At 50.0% G+C, this 19,172-nt stretch overlaps 1 protein-coding gene across 1 annotated transcript in view; it reads right to left on the bottom strand.

Moving 5' to 3' along the window:
• Positions 1–19,172, bottom strand: part of LOC147698332 (uncharacterized) — a 126,211-nt gene that overhangs the window by 12,979 nt on the left and 94,060 nt on the right. The window contains exon 3 of the mRNA XM_086933426.1: positions 13,122–13,285. Within this exon, the coding sequence (XP_086789552.1) occupies positions 13,122–13,285 (164 nt within the window). The remainder of the gene's footprint in view (positions 1–13,121; positions 13,286–19,172) is intronic.

Below are 19,172 nucleotides of genomic sequence, written 5' to 3'. Positions count from 1 at the left end.
GTCTCAGTTACAGAGGGCATTACACAGGTACCTGGGTTTAATGATACACATGATTCCCGTAGATGCACACTAGACATAGGGGAAAAAGTTCCGTTAGATCCATAGTCTTTTGTTTGTCAATGACCCCACCATGACCAATTTTTGTCCATGTCCATATTCTGTGGATATATTCTGCCAACAGGAGTCGGAGGATCAAAGAATGAGAATCTATTATTCATCAAACCTGGCTGTAATGGAACTCTATTACCTTGATTCCATTGCATTGGGTAAAAGTAACTAAGGTCACAGGTTCCGATTCCTAGGCTACCTCTTCGCGGTTGTTGGCTGTACACGAGCTGCGCGACTGAGGGGTCTTTAAAATTAACCAAAATGCAATCCCCTTCAATATCTTTCGGCCTAATACCCAGCCAACTGACTCTTCGGACTTGGATGACCTGGCAATTGACAGTGTATGGTAGAGGTCTATTTTCTCTCAGCCAATATAAGGTCTTGTTTTTTAATTCATCATAGGACTCCCTTTTGTTAGGTTTCAGAGGAGGGACGCCTGTAAGCACTACCACATACGGTTGGCACCCCGGTGGGAGGTGTGCGTTTGGAACCTTTTTCGGCGCTGAATTGCCTGTATTGCAGTCAGATGTTTGAATATTGTTGTTAGGGCCATAGTTAGATGTGGAGACTGTGGTTCCTGTCCCATCCGTTGGCTTTGAAGGCGCCGAGGTTTGAGAAGTGGTAGTATTGATTACCTGTTTAACTTTGCGTGGTGCAGGCTTTGGGGGGACAGCCAATTGAATTCCTCCATTGTTTGGTTGCACTTTCGGAGGCTCCACTCGTGATCCTCCCAATACAGCATTAGTCCTACTTTGGTCTGTCACCTTGTCTTTCCTAGGTGGTCGAGTTTGTTGCGCTGGTTTAGAAAGCGTTGGGCTCGATTCCATCCTTACGGTATCTGCTCCAATCTTGGAATGAAGTTTAACCAGTGATTTTAGGGCAAAAAAATTATCCAAGGAAGTTTGCTCGAATTTATCCAAGCGCTCCGATAGCCCTTTCAGTCTTTCAGTTACCGGTTGCAATAAGGTTGTCATGAGAGATTGGATCTGTTCAATAAGCGAGTTGGCTGCTGGTGGATCTTTAGGGCAATTGGCTAGTTCAATGTCCGGGGCAGGACTAGCAGAGACATTTAATAGGTCACCCTCTTGTTGTTCACTTGATTCTATCCCAATGTTCGTAGAATCAGTATCTAGGGATTTACAGTACGCTCCCCCATTCATATAGTTTTTTCGAATTCTCTTTAAAGCCTTTAATCTATAGGCTTTGCGTGGGGTAACCAGTCTCTTCCTTTTTACTGCAACCCTACTAGTTTTTGGCGGGGGGGATAGTAAAGCTTGTCCTGTTGGAATATCATGTATTGTTATTACTGGCAAAGCCGGTGGAGCAGGCACTATGGTGGCAGGACAATTTCTTATATCAGTATTACCTGCAGTTTTGTTTATGGGTGCTGGTTCAGAAACAATTTCAAAAAGGTCACTATGTGATCTCAGGTCAACGACACAGGGTTGCAAGTCGCTAGGGATTAAGGGGTTTAAGGATTCTGATGGAATAGTGTTTATTGGGGATTTGGCCTGCACAAGTGTCCCCAGGGAAGAGCGCTTATGTGCCAAATATTCCTGTGATAGCCTGCGTTCTGCTAGGAGGATTTCCTCCTCTACAACAGAAACGGCACGAGTTATGAAATTATCCATGGTCCCTAGCGTAGAATTTCCCCCTTTCCGTGTACATCTACCTGAACGGGTAGCCATTGGGGAATATGCAGACATATAGATCGTGACAACAAAATGATCAGTACTGTATAGCCCAGCAAAGCAATCCTCTGTTTTACCTGTGTTGTTAGAGGAGTGGCCGGTCCCGGCCCCTGCTGGCCCCGGACGGCCACAGACGGCCCGCCCTTTGCCCGGGCTTCGCCCGGCGCTCCCGCGCTGCGGTAGCTGGATGTAGCTAAATAGGCTCGAAAATGTCTTGGGGGCGGGGCACCGAGTCAGCGCGGACCCGGTGTGCTGTGCAGGCAGGGACTCCTGGGAGAGCGAGTCCCTGCTACAGCACCGGTCTCTGCTGCTGACTTAAGGATGGAAGTGCCCCCGCTGATTTCCCACGCCGAGGCTGTGAGCTAGGAAAAGCTCCCAACAGCCGGTAATGCCCCAGTGGATCTCCGCCAGAACCCCCTCCTTCAGCCATCATGCTGCACCTAATTATCCCTCAGAAGTACTAACCAGGACCAAGCGCGACTAACGGCTTGAACAACCTCCCAATTCTCCTCACGGAAATGAAACTATCTTTTTAACGCTCCGAGGAATGCCTACTGTGGAGCCACTCTGATAAATTACGAGGCTTCGTGAATGTAATCAATTTCCAAGACAAACATGACATATATTTTTTTGTCCTGATGATGATGCAAGTATTGTGTAATTGCATCGAAACGTCGTCGACCTAAATGCACCATATGTTGATTTGACTACATAAATTCTGAACAACAATGGGTTGTTGTGATTGTATACTAGTCTGTATTACCATGGAATGAGTACAGACCGCCTTTGAGCATTTCTACATAATTGTTTGTGTCACTTGTTTTGTTCTTGTTTCTTGTGGGTCACAGGCTGTGCCCACTTTTGTACAATTGTCATTTACATTGAGTAACATAAAAAATTTTTTGGATAATTAAAGAAACCTGCCCGGCTGGGCAGAGGTCATATATACTATTCAGTATATGTCTATTATTTACTTTGATCCTCAATGTCTAGGGTCCCATGTTCTGTAAAATAGCCTATTGCCCAAGGACCCTAGTGTGATTCCTTTTGGGTTTCCCTTGTCGTGTCAAAACACAGTGGACGACGCGGCACCCGCGGAGCAGGTGCGGCTAGGAGTGGTGCTGGAAGGTCCAAAAAAAACCACGGGTAATCTCTCAGTAGCTTTGCAAGTGTCCCATTAGCAAGATGGCAGAGCAAGGCTTTTCACTGCCTGCAGAGCGTCCTGGGGGCGGGGCACCGAGTCAGCGCGGACCAGGTGTGCTGTGCAGGCAGGGACTCCTGGGAGAGCGAGTCCCTGCTACAGCACCGGTCTCTGCCGCCGACTTAAGGATGGAAGTGCCCCCGCTGATTTCCCACGCCGAGGCTGTGAGCTAGGAAAAGCTCCCAACAGCCGGTAATGCCCCAGTGGACGACGCGGCACCCGCGGAGCGGGTGCAGCTAGGAGTGGTGCTGGAAGGTGCAGGAAGGGCGTCCAAAAAAAACCACGGGTAATCTCTCAGTAGCTTTGCAAGTGCCCATTATTTTTTGTAATATTCTGGAGTGTCAAATTGAGCGGTTCTAGGGTATTTCACTCCAGGCCATTCATTGACACTTCCCTTCCCTAGCCCCCTCTCTCTCGTTATGTTTTTAGCTACTATGTTGCTCTCCTCTCTAAGTTTTGATGCAATGGATAAGCCATAACCCAGAAGATTTCCTTTTTCCGGCCTCAGTGACTAACTTCCTTTGATATGCGTTTCTTTTTTGTTTGTTTTTAACTGTGGTACCCCCAATACACCTGCTTTTTTAGGTCTCGCCTAGGCAGCGCGCATGCGCTGTCTAGGAGGACCTTTAGCCATCGGTCTTCACTTTTGAAGCCCTGCATTTGTGCTTGTGGCGGCATCACCTTGCAGGAGCGAGCAGGGGCGCGGCAACGTTAATTAAGTGGATGCCGCCACAAGCACGAGTGCAGTGCTTCAAAAGTGAAGACCGCCGATCGCTGCTGTGTGGCTTTTGGGTAGGGTCTATGCTGTGGTATCCCGCTTACAGCTCCCACTGTAATCTACAACAATCGATATAACTGTGCTTTCTTTAGCTATATCTTGTTCCATTTTGGGGCAGGGCTGTTTACAAACTCCTCTTCCTCTCTGAAACCACTGCTTACAGGTGTTTAGCCGATAATTTCTCTACTTTGCTTTCATAAGGCAATCTCCTAACTGCGCTTTCTATGTCAAAGCAGCATGCATTTTTTGGGTGTATCCAGGAGCGATAATACCCTGTTTAGGCACCTTTAGTACATTCCTGAATATTAAATGTGCGGGCTGGTAAACGTATGCCTACCTACATACTTCTTACTGGACAGACATGTCCCCCAGCACTTTGTTTGCTGTCTAGGAGGTGAATCTGTTAATCTTATCTATCACACCATCCACTGTGCGCACTTAATTAGCTGCTGGGAGCAAAGTGTTGTGGTTTGTAAACCAGATGCTGCGACTTTTTCGGTCTCTGTGATAGCATTAATTCTATTGTAAATAGCAAAAAAACAGACTCTCCCGTGTTCCCCCTTCAAGATCCGCCTCTCCTTCTGCATTCTGCCAGCACCCTCCTACCCAATAGTCGCCCACCACCACTACGCCCACCACCTTGTCCACCACCACCACCACATCCACCATCACCACCACATCCACCACCACGTCCACCACCACGCCCACCACCACCACCATGTCCACCACCATGTCCACCACCACGTCCACCACCATGTCCACCACCATGTCCACCACCACGTCCACCACCACCACATTCAATACCACTACCAGGTCCAGCACCACTACCACGTCCACCACCACCTCGTTCATCACCACCACAACCACCATGTCCACCACGTCCACCACCACCACGTTCACCACCTTATCTACTACCATGTCCACCACCATCACGTCCACCACCACGTCCACCACCACCAGGTCCACCACCACCACGTCCTCCACCACCACCACCTCCTCCACTACCATCACGTCCTCCACCACCACCATGTCCACCGCCACCACCACGTGCACCACCATGTCCACCACCACCACGTCCACCACCACCTCCACCACCACCTCCACTACCACCACATCCACCACCACGTCCACCACCACATCCGCCACCACCACCACATCCACCACTTCCACCACCACCATGTCCACCATCACTTCCACCACAACCACGTCCACCACCACCACGTTAACCACCACCACGTCCTCCACCAACACGTCCTCCACCAACACCACATCCACCATCACATCCACCACATCCACCACCACCACGTCCACCACCACTACATCCACCACATCCACCACCACCACGTCCACCACCACGTCCACAACCACCACCATGTCCACCACCATGTCCACCACCACCACGTCCACCACCACTAAAATGTCTACCACCACCCCATCCACCACCACATTCACCACGTCCACCACCATCACGTCCACCACCACGTCTACCATCCAACACCACGTCTACCACCAACACCACGTCCACCACCAACACCACGTCCACCACCACCACGTCCACCACCACCACGTCCACCAGCACCACCAGCACCATGTCCACCACCACGTCCAACACCACCACATCCACCACCACGTCCACCCCCACCATGTCCACCACCACGTCCACTACCACCACCATGTCCACCACCACCATGTCCTCCACCACCACCACCACGTCCACCATCACCACGTCCTCCACCAACACCACATCCACCAACACATCCACCACCACCACGTCCACCACCACTACATCCACCACATCCACCACCACCACATCCACCACCACGTCCACAACCACCACCACGTCCACCACCACGTCCACCACCACCACACGTCCACCACCACCAAAATGTCCACCACCACCCCATCTACCACCACATTCATCACGTCCACCACATTCATCACGTCCACCACCATCACGTCCACCACCACGTCCACCACCACCATGTCCATCACCACATCTACCACCACCACGTCTACCACCAACACCATGTCCACCACCAACACCACGTCCACCACCACCATGTCCACCACCACCCCGTCCACCACCACCATGTCCACCACCACGTCCAACACCACCACATCCACCCCCACCACATCCACCATGTCCACCACCATGTCCACTACCACCACCATGTCCACCACCACGGCGTCCACCACCACCATGTCCTACACCACAACCACCATGTTCACCACCACATCCACCACCACCATGTCCACCACCACCACTTCAAACACCACCACATCCTCCACCACCATGTCCACCACCACCACGTCCACCACCACCACCACGTCCACCACCAACCCATCCACCACCACCACCACGTCCACCACCATGTCTACCACCACCACGTCCACCACCACGTCCACTACCACATCCACCACCACGTCCACCATGTCTACCACCACCATGTCCACCACCACCACCACGTCGACCACCACATCCACAACCACGTCCACCACCACCACATCCACCACATCCACCACCACCATGTCCATCCCCACGTCCACCATGTCCACCACCACCACGTCCACCACCACCACGTCCACCACCACATCCACCACCATGTCCACCACCATGTCCACCACCACCACCATGTCCATCTCCACCACGTCCACCACCACTACGTCCAACCTCACCACATCCACCACCACCATGTCCTCCACCACCACCACGTCCACCACCACCACGTCCACCACATCCACAACCACCACATCTACCACCACCATGTCCAACCCCACCACATCCATCACCACCACATCCATCACCACCATGTCCACCACCACCACGTCCACCACCACCAGGTCCACCACCAACATGTCCACCACCATGTCCACCATCACCACGTCCACCACCATGTCCACTGCCACCATGTCCACCTCCACCACTATGTCCACCACCACCATGTCCACCACCACCATGTCCACCACCATGTCCACCACCACCACCACCATTTCCACCACCATGTCCACCACCACCACATCCACCACCACATTCATGTCCACCACCATGTCCACCACCACCACAACCACCACCACCACAACGTCCACCACCACCACGTCCACCATCACCACCACCAAATCCACCACCAAATCCACCACCACGTCCACCACAACCAGGTCCACACCATGTCCACCACCACCACCACCACCATGGCCACCACGCCCACCACATCCACCACGTCCTCCACCACCACCATGTCCATCACCACAACATCCACCACCACCATGTCCACCACCACCACCACATCCACCACGACCATGTCCACCACAATCACCACCACCACCATGTCCACCACCACCAACACGTCCACCACCACCACGTCCACCACCACCATGTCCACCACCACGTCCACCAACACCACATCTACCACCACTATGTCCACCACCACATCCAACACCACCACGTCCACCACCAACATGTCCTCCACCACGTCCACCATCACCACCACATCCACCACGTCCACCATCACCATGTCAAACACCACCACATCCTCCACCACCATGTCCACCACCACCACATCCACCACCACCATGTCCACCACCACCACCACGTCCACCACCAACCCATCCACCACCACGTCCACCACCATGTCCACCACCACCACGTCCACCACCACATCCACCATGTCCACCATCACCATGTCAAACACCACCACATCCTCCACCACCATGTCCACCACCACCACATCCACCACCACCATGTCCACCACCACCACCACGTCCACCACCACCACATCCACCACCAACACGTCCTCCACCACATCCACCATAACCACCACATCCACCACGTCCACCACCACCATGTCAAACACCACCATATCCTCCACCAACCCATCCTCCACCACCACGTCCACCACCACCATGTCCACCACCACATCCACCACCAACCCATCCACCACCACCACGTCTACCACCACCATGTCCACCACCACGTCCACCATGTCTATCACCACCATGTTCACCACCACCATGTCCACCACCACATCCACCACCATGTCCACCACCACCACCACGTCCACCACCACCATGTCCACTACCACCATGTCCATCACCACGTCCACCATGTCCACCACCACCACGTCCACCACCACCACGTCCACCACCACATCCACCACCATCTCCACCACCACCACGTCCACCACCACCACCATGTCCATCTCCACCACGTCCACCACCCCCATGTCCACCACCACCACCACGTCCTCCACCACCACCACGTCCACCACCACCATGTCCACCACCACATCCACCACCACCACGTCCACCAACAACATGTCCTCCACCACTTCCACCATCACCACCACATCCACCACCACCACGTCCACCACCAACACGTCCAACACCACCACATTCACCACCACCACATCCACCACCACCACATCCACCACCACCACCACGTCCACCACCACCACCATTTCCACCACCGTGTCCACCACCACCACATCCACCACCACATTCATGTCCACCACCACATCCACCACTATGTTCACCACCACCACAACCACCACCACCACAACATCCATCACCACCACATCCACCACCACCACCACGTCCACCACCACCACATCCACCATCACCACCACCACGTGCACCACCACCAAATCCACCACCACGTCCACCACCATCAGGTCCACCCAAATGTCCACCACCACCATTTCCACCACGTCCACCACATCCACCACCACCACGTCCTCCACCACCACCATGTCCATCACCATTACATCCACCACAACCATGTCCTCCACCACATCCACCACAACCATGTCCACTACATCCACCACCACCACCATGTCCACCACCACCACCAACACGTCCACCACCACCACATCCACCACCAACATGTCCACCACCACCATGTCCACCACCACCTTCACCACCATGTGCACCACCACCATGTGCACCACCACCACGTCCACCACCACCACCATATTCACCACCATATCCACCACCACCACATCCACCACCGCCACGTCCACTGCCACCATGTCCACCACCAAGTCCACCACCACATCCACCACCACCATGTCCACCACCATGTCCACCACCACCACATCCACCACCTCGTCTGCCACCACATTCACCACCATGTCCACCACGACCATGTCCACCACCACCACCATGTCCACTTCTACCACCTCCATCACCACCTCGTCCAAAACCACCACATCCACCACCACCATGTCCACCACCAACATGTCCTCCACCACGTCCACCATCACCACCACATCCACCACCACCATGTCCACCACCACCACATCCAATACCACCACATTCAACACCACCATGTACACCACTACCACGTCCACCACGTCCACCACCACCACATCCACCACCACCACCACGTCCACCATCACCACATCCACCACCACCATGTTCACCACCACCTCGTCCACCACCACGTCTACCACTATGTCCACCACCACCATGTTCACCACTACCTCGTCCACCACCACATTCACCACCATCTCCACCACTACCATGTCCACCACCACAATGTCCACCACCACCACCATGTCCACCTCTACCACCTCCATCACCACCACGTCCAAAACCACCACATCCACCACCACCATGTCCACCACCACCATGTCCACCACCACCACCACGTCCAACACCATGTCCACCACCACCACGTCCACCACATCCACCACCACCACCATGTCCATCACCACATCCACCACCACCACCACGTCCACCACCAACACATCTACCACCACCAAGTCCACCACAACCACATCCACCACGACCATGTCCACCACCACCACGTCCACCACCACCACATCTACTAACACCATGTCAACCACCATGTCCACCACCACGTCCACCACTACCACATCCACCACCACAATGTCCTCCACCACAACCACATCCACCACCACCATGTCCACCACCACATCCACCACCGCCACATCCACCACCACCAAATCCACCACCACCATGTCCACCACCACGTCCACCACCACCATGTCCACCATCACCACATCCACCACCACCTCCACGTCCACCACCACATCCACCACCATGTCCACCACCGCCACCCACCACATCCACCACCACGTCCACCACCACCATGTCCTCCCACACCACCACATCCTCCACCATCACCATGTCCACCACCACCACATCCTCTACCACCACCTCATCCACCACACCCTCCACCACCACCACATCCACCACCACATCCACCACCACCACGTCCACCAGCACCACCATGTCCACCACCACCACGTCCACCACCACCACATCCACCACCACCACATCCACCACCACCACATCCACCACCACCACATCCACTACCACCACGTCCACCACCACCACGTCCACCACCACATCCACCACCACCACTTCCACCACCACCACCACATCCACCACCAGGTCCACCACCACATCCATCACCAACACATCTAGCACCACCATATCCACCACCACCATGTCCACCACCACCATGTCCACCACCACCACCTCCACCACCACGTCCTCCACCACGTCCACCACCACCACGTTCACCACCACCACATCCTCCATCACCACCACGTCCATCACCACTATGTCACCACCACCATGTTCACCTCCACCACCATGTCCACCACCACCATGTCCACCACATCCACCACCACCACCTCCACCACCACCACATCCACCTTCACCATGTCCACCACCACCACGTCCACCACCACCACATCCTCCATAATCACCACATCCTCCACCACGCCCACCACCACCACGTCCACCATGTCCACCCCCACCATGTCCACCTCCACCATGTCTACCACCACCATGTCCACCACCACCACATCCACCACCACCACCACCACATCCACCACCACCACATCCACCACTATCACGTCCACCACCACCATGTCCACCACCACTCCACCACCACCTTTTCCACCACCATGTCCACCACCATGTCCACCACCACAAAGTCCATCACCACCTCCACCACCACGTCCTCCACCATGTCCACCACCACCACATCCACCACCATGTCCACCACCACCATGTCCACCACCACCACCACCACATCAACCACCATGCTCTCCACCACCACATCCTCCACCACCCCCACATCCACCACGTCCACCACCACCACCATGTCCACCACCATCACCACATCAACCACCACCACGTCCATCACTACCATGTCCACCACCACATCCACCACCACCACGTCCACCTCCTCCAACACGTCCATCACCACTATGTCACCACCACCATGTCCACCTCCACCACCACGTCCACCACCACCATGTCCACCACATCCACCACCACCTCCACCACCACCACATCCACCTTCACCATGTCCACCACCACCATGTCCACCACCACCACATCCTCCATAATCACCACATCCTCCACCACGTCCACCACCACCACGTCCACCACATCCACCACCACCATGTCCACCTCCACCATGTCTACCACCACCATGTCCACCACCACCACGTCCACCACCACCACATCCACCACCACCACCACATCCACCACCACCACATCCACCACTATCACGTCCACCACCACCATGTCCACCACCACTCCACCACCACCTTTTCCACCACCATGTCCACCACCATGTCCACCACCATGTCCACCACCACGAAGTCCACCACCACCTCCACCACCACGTCCTCCACCATGTCCACCACCACATCCACCACCATGTCCACCACCACCACATCCACCACCACCATGTCCACCACCACCACATCCACCACCACCACATCCACCACCATGCTCTCCACCACCACATCCTCCACCACCCCCACATCCACCACGTCCACCACCACCACCATATCCACCACCATCACCACATCAACCACCATCACGTCCACCACTACCATGTCCACCACCACATCCACCACCACCACATGCACCACCACCACGTCCACCTCCTCCAACACGTTCACCACCACCAACACTTCCACCACCACCACGTTCACCACCACCACCACATCCACCACCACTAACAAATCCACCACCACCATGTCCACCACCACCACGTCCACCACCACCACATCCAGCACTACCACAATGTCCACCATTACCACCACCTCCACCACCACCATGTCCACCACCACCACCACATCCACCACCAACACGTCTACCACCACCATATCCACCACCACCACCAGGTCCACCACCACATCCACCACCATGTCCACGTCCACCACCATGTTTACCACAACCACCACCACATCCACCACCACGACCATGTTCACCACCACCACCACGTCCACCAGCCCCATGTCCGCAACCACCACCACGTCCACTACCACCACATCCACCACACAACATCCACCACCACCACCATGTCCACCACCACCCATGACAGGTAAAGTGTCACTGGAGAGCAGGGGTAATAGGAGTGTCAATCCCAGCTGTACTTGGGACACATAAGGATGCATTGGGTGCGTGAAGACGGGAATAGGGGCTAGAAGTATTACACCAGACCCAAGATACATTTTGAAGAGGAGCAATGTCACAGGGGCTCCTGTATAAATACTTGCAGCATCTCTACCTCACAGTGGCATACCTGCATGAGCCACTCACTCAAAACAAGCATTGGCATAGCCAATAGGTCTCGCCTTTGGGACCTTATAAGTGTTTAGCCATGCAACACTTTATGTTGTTGCACCAAGGATATTGTGCTGGATAACAAAACATGTGTAAGGTCCCAAAGTGGAGACCTATTGGCTATGCCAATGCTTGTTATTTCATTGTGACAGGAAGGACTTGTGCCCGGCTTCTCATGTTACTTTAGCTTTTATCACTGCCAAGACTTGCCACGGTGTGCCGCCATGTGGTGCAGGTGGTTGCAAGGATTGGCATTGTGGTATGTGTGGCAATAGACCTGCCCACCAATCTGAACTATTATTATGTGTAGTCATGTAATGTGTGCTGTATGCATCCCGCCAGGATTTATTAAAAGATAATATCTGTGCCAGAAACATTTCTAAGGGTTCACTTTAGGCTTTGTCATGCCGCATTGCGTGTCCCTAACATTATTTACGGCATGCCTGTATTCCTTAGAAAATGTTGCTGCCAACAATTCATTCATATCCAGGCAAAAGACAATTACTGGAAGCAGACATTCTGTCCTAGCAAATTCCTTCTATATTTAACAGTTGAAACAAAAACGTGAATGAAGAGATATTTTTTCTTGAATAAATAAATGTTCTACCAGTGATAGAGAAGGATTATGAAGGTGCAATAAATTGTATAGTCAACCGAATGCAAATGGACCAGATATTGGTAGGGAATAATACAATTATCTCTGAAAATGTTAATTCTCAGTGCTACATACCAGCATTCCAGCATTTTCTGCGCTTGGATCTTCTTTTCCTCTGACGCGGTTTGAAACTGCCTCACCTCAGCTCTACTGAATCCCAACTCATTGGCTACGATTGTCCACTCAAAGCCCAGCTGATTACCCACTTCTTGTACTGACTTCAGGTTAATCACAGCATCCTAGTTTTAAAAACACCATATCGCTCTTATTAATTAATGACAATCTTAAAACAACAAGTAAATCACACAAAAAGCTTCTATGAGTGTATATTTTTGTAATAGGTGCATATATATTCATTCCAAAACCAACATACAGAAATATAAACAGAACTAAAATGTATACATGGATTTTGGAAGAGGACTTGTTTTCCTCGGCAAGAAAAGAGTTTTAGGCATTATCAATACCATATGGATACCCTTACAAGAAGTGTATTCATTTTTATTTATTTAAATTTTCTAATTAGTGTGGTGAAGGCACACGTGTATCAGACCACTGCAGAAAAGGAATAATAAATGAAAACACTGACAATCATCAGACCTGGTGGCACTGTGAGATAATCCAAGGTTTGGGAGTTGGATATCCCGGTTCTGCTCTTTGCGGATTATGAAGTTTTCATTGCATGGACAGATAAGGCATTAAAACAATGCCTGGTTACTTTATATGTCTGTTGCCTAAGGAAATATCTTGGAATTCACATTGCTAAATCCAAGACAAAGGCTTGAGGAAGGACTAAGCATGCAGTATAATTTTCAATAGCTGGTTGTAGTCTCTGTTGTGTAGCCGTTCATCACTACTTGAGGGTCTGTTTTTAAGAGATAGGATTCTATTTTCATGAAATTGGAAAGAAATGTAGGAATTTGGCACAAACAGCAGATTGTGTTACCTTTGCATTTGGTTTTATGGAAAATCTTACATGGTTACTGTGGCTGTAAATAGATTTCTAAACATGTTACTGTGATTGCCCATGGAAACGCTGCTAATGACTGGGGGAACTGAGCCAGAAACGGTGAGATAGGTGTGCCAAGCGAAAAATGGTCTTATGGTGCCCTTATTGAGTCATTTTCAAGGCAAGACGTACACGTTGAACTGCCATTCCTTGTTTTAAACTACTGATTTAATAAGAAAGTCTGATCTTCCGATAGTAAAAGAAGTCTTGAGGGTGGTGGAGTCTAGTGGGCTTCAGGACAGTCACGATCTTTGGAGCATTGCGGTGGCCTTAATTTCGAGGCTATGGGGTGCTTAAAGGACAGGAGTGGGACCAAGCACTAAGTGGTGGGACCGTATGGAGCTGGAAGGTACCCAAACAGGTTCTTGTGGGCCCCCAAACCTACAAGTAACCATAATATCTGAGTTGTATTTCACAGTAGCTTCAATATGATGCAATGTTATGTATAGGGCAAATATCAGGTGAGAGTGCATCCTTTTGAGAAAGTGGAGGAGTCATAGATGGGACCTATTGGAAGAGCCACACTTTCAGTTTCTTTCAGAATTCTAGAACTAAGCCGGTGTCTCGACTGTGAAAGAGGTGTATGTGAAGGTATGTGAAGGTGCAGCAGCCGGCTCTGGCTCTTTGGAAGTGAGGTACAAATAGGAGCAGAAGGTTGACGGAGTGAAAGTGTCTGGTGAGGGTGTGAAAGCTGATGCAGTTGTTCTGGTAAGTGGGACCTACGTTGTGCAGTGCTTAGTATATGTGTCTGTGTGAGTAGTTTGCAAAGGGTGTGCTTGTGGATTAGGAGCCAGAGAAGGTATTTGAGATTATTGGATATGTGGGTGGTGGTGGACAATTAAGGGTAAATCTGAACGCTGCATTTTGAGTGATCTCTAGCCTTTTGGTAAGAAGGGTGGATATTTCTATGGAGAGTGAATTCTCGCAATCTAGCTTGCTGGTGATTAGGTCTAGAGTGACGGTTCGACAAGAATTGAAAGGATTCAACTTGAAGACCCGTTTTGAGGATCTTGAGGATGTGAACGCAGGAGGACGTGATTGAGTTAAGCTGGCTGGACATAGATATATGGTTGGCAAGTGTGAAACCTAGGCTCCTGCAATGGCTGCACAGGGTGGGTGTTGGTCCCAGTTCGAATGGCCACTAGGTTGAGGACCAGAGTCTGGTGTATCATCTGAAGAGTACCACCTTCGTCTTGTCTGAGTTTAGCTTCAGGCATTTTGATTTCATCCAGATGGTAATGTGTGATATACAGTCAATTAACTTTTCTTGGATCTCAGGGGTTTTCTTGGAAAAGGAGAGGATGTGCTGTTTTTCATCGGCGTAAGAGCTGATTTTGAAATCATGTGTTCTGACCTTTCTCACAAGCGGGGTCATGTTGTTGAAGAGTTCTATGCTGAAAGAAGATCCGTGGGGGATGCTGCACATCAGGTTGGAAGGTTCAGAGGTGTAGGGAGATAGGCTGACCTCCTTCATGCTTCCTGTGAAGAAAGACCTGCTCCATTGAGAGCGAGCTGCTTTGTGAGTTTCTGATTCTTGGAGGCATTGGATGAGGATCCGGTGTCAAACACAGTGAAGAAGTCGAGGAGGATGAGACCCAGGCCGTAGTCCATGATGAGGCAGATGTCAGTAGAATCTTGACTGAGAAGTGTTTAGGAGGTTCTTGTTGTTTAAGTGTTCTGCTGGTCTTTTGTTGCCAAGACTTTTGCTGCGTAGAGTAGCAGGAAGATGGGTCTGTAGTTTATTGGTGTATTCAGTTCTTCTGTAGGACTTTTTCAGCAGCGGAAGGATGGTGGTGTGCTTCCAGGTGTCTGGGAAGGTAACCGTGGTGAGGGAGTCATTGAGGAATGGGGTGAGGCAGTGCAGATTGGCCTGAGCCCTTTGGAGAAAGTGACATGTGGAAAGGGATTTGTAAGGGCTCCTGGGTGGATTGTGCACATGGTGGTGGCGGTTTCATAGAGGGGATGGTGGTCCGGCAGATCAGAACTGTTTCTGGTGTGTTTTCCTCATTGTGTCGGAGGGCTGCCAGGGTGGAAATGTCCAGTTGGGGTGCAAAGTTGCCGCAGACTCTTCTTATCTTGTTGCAGATGTCAAGAGCGTGTTAGGAGGATCATGATCTTATGGAGGACAGTTAGTGAAAATGAGAAAAAGGGCTCTTTATGGACTGAGTGACAGTAGGACCCCCCCTTGGGATCTCACTTGGTTGGGGAGGGCGCAGCATACCCTAAACACATACCTGGCAACTCCAGTTAAAACTGTGTTTGAGGTTTGGCACCAAGTAGCTGAGAGGGGGGCCTCAGGTCCTTCACATCACTACACACTCAGATCAATTGTAAACCTAATTCTACACTGGCATTCACGGAAGAAAAAGGGGGAATGCAGACATCTTTTAATGAGGGAAAATAAATATATTTATACAATGTAAAGCACAGTAAGCCAACCAGGAACCCAACAGACTCCAATATTGCCAAGTTAAGCACTAGGCTCCCCACCATACCAAAGTAACAGCAACCGTGAGAGTGTACCAATTTTAAGAAGCTAATGAGTTCTAATTGGGAACCAGCGGCCTCATCACCAACCTATTTGAGCATTACATCTCTGATTAAAGGCAGACATGGTTCCATAGGCGTAGGTGGAAAAGTAACTTGAAGAATGAAATCTCTTACAAAGTACCGGAGTCCCTCTGGTCAGACACTTCTAAGGCATACAGCTACATCTCTCACTTGGACTCCACATACAATTAAATGTGCCAATGGTGCATGACCCCAGTGTGCTTAAATTGCATCTTCTCAACTGCATAAGAACTTTTTGGGTAGTGCAGAGACGACAGTAGAATCTTTATCCATGTTTGATGGTCCCCCACTGGCACCAGATATTCTAGAAGGAAGTCGTAAGCCACATCAAAGAGGTGGTAGGATTTACAATTCATTCTGACAGATCCGATGACTGTGTTCCTGGCTCTGACCTCAGTGCTTCTTGAGGGGTTTAACTCACATAACTGGGTCTTAAACTCCCACATGCTGGGAGTAGCAAGGCAACCTGTAGCCCTATTTTGGAAGACGAGAGGCCCACCCATCATCCTCTGGTTTATTAGACTGGGGTATGTATTGGCTAGGGAGCAACTAACATGTACTATAACACAAATGTACTACACAATAGACTCTATTGATAGTATTTCACTAAGCAAAAACATCTATGCCTCTCTCCATGCCCCCCAAAGTAGTCGATCAAATGTCTGGGGAAGTGGTGCAATAATTAGCTATATCACTCTTTAATTCCGTTCTCTTTTCTATGCACCAAATTGTACCTGTTGTTTGGGGGGAAATGTGTCCTTCTTTTAAAGTTATTGTATGACTAAGGGCTATGGATGATTGATTTAAATTCCAAAGCTAAAATACAAGTGCCCTATATTAAAAAAAATCAATAAAGATTTTTTTTTTTTTTAAAGAGACAGGGTTTTCCATTGAGGCTTACACAACGACAGAAGTACATGTGATTGTACTACAATGCAATGTTTTCATCTTAGTGTAGTGAAGTATCATATATGGCTACATTTTATATGAAAATCCATCAAGTAGCTAGGTATGAGCACATATTTATCAGTTAACAAATACATAATTGTCCAGTAAATGCAGAAATACCCCTGTTGCAGCATTTATTTCACATCACAAAACATATATAAATAAACATGCATAAATGAGCACAAATTAAATAAGGATGAACAAGGAGGATACATAAATTAAATACCTTGAAAACTTTGTATTAAGAATGTGCCATTTTAAAGAAATGTTAGGCTGTTAGTACACCCCTTTTATAATGGCACGTTCCTGACAGGTGGAAATTCCAGCACCGTGGCCATGAACAGAAAATAGATAAGCCACACATAGAAAAAGGAAAGGATTTTCCTAGAAAGGAGAGGTTGGTCAATTAAGGATGAGTGAAATGGTAAAGAAAAATACACTAAGAAAAGAACTAATGAACAATTAAAAATCACACCATTACAAGGAAAGGCAACTTTGTAAAGAAACTATAATGGAGGATGTTCCAAATAAATTCAAGAAGGATCTTCATTGCAAAAGACTTTCAAAAAATGAATTTAGAGGTTACGTTTTAACAGTTGGGAGAACTTACACTATCCTTAGAAAGGCAAACAATTATGTAGTAGCTCAAGCTTTGTATGCAAGGCAGATACGAGATTTGGTGAATGCAACACTTTTGATATTGATATAAAAGACACAATCATAAAAACCTTCCTAATTTAAATTCAATTATCTTTAAACGATCTGGAATCCAACAATTTCTAAACCAAAAGATGAAACCTTTAATGAAAGCTCTCACCAATGTTAGGCGATGGAAGGCTGTCCACTTTCTGAAGATGAAAGTAAAAACCACGAAAACGTAATTACGTCTACCTTCTAATGGAATGGGACCTGAACCTACGTCCAGGTATAATGGTTGGCCCCACAGATATTACACAGTGGTGTGGAACGTAGGAATTCTGTTGGACAGTACCCTGTCCCTGGAAGCCCAAGACTTAAATATGGCCCACACCTGTCTATTCCACCTTTGCTTTTAAAAAAAGATTCTTCCATTTATTGAGCCTTCTTTCTGTATACCAGTAGTGAACACGATCATTCAATCTTGTCTTGTCTACCATAAGTCAGTCTACTTTGGATCTCCCCTAAAAATGTTACATCAACTTGCTCAGAATACTGCAGCACAAATGCTACAAAACTGCCAAAAGATTGCATATGCCACAAGTACTGCTATCTCTACACTGGCTTCCCATTCAATTTTGGTTAGCCTTTAGGGCCCTACAATTGTCCAAAAGGCCCTACACCTTAAATCACCCTCCTTTCTGGCTAATGAATATTGCTTCTATCAACCATCCCACTCCCTCAAATAAGCAAACCAATTATTGTTTGCAAACACTAGATATAGAGTGGCCACTTATGGAGGCCGTGCTTTTTCTTCAGCAGCAGCCAATCCATAGAACTGTCTCCCTTTGAGTTTTGAGGCAGAGATGAATTTACTCTGTTTTAGATGCCACTTAAAAACCTAGCTTTTTAATAAGTATCTTCTGGCCTTTTCGCCAGTACCCCTTAGGGTTTAAGGTTGTGTC

This window comes from Lissotriton vulgaris, chromosome 8 (genome assembly GCF_964263255.1).
Source record: "Lissotriton vulgaris chromosome 8, aLisVul1.2, whole genome shotgun sequence".
NCBI lineage: Eukaryota > Metazoa > Chordata > Amphibia > Caudata > Salamandridae > Lissotriton > Lissotriton vulgaris.
The sequence above is the reverse complement of the archived record's forward strand: the minus strand, read 5'-3'. Positions and strand labels throughout refer to the sequence as shown.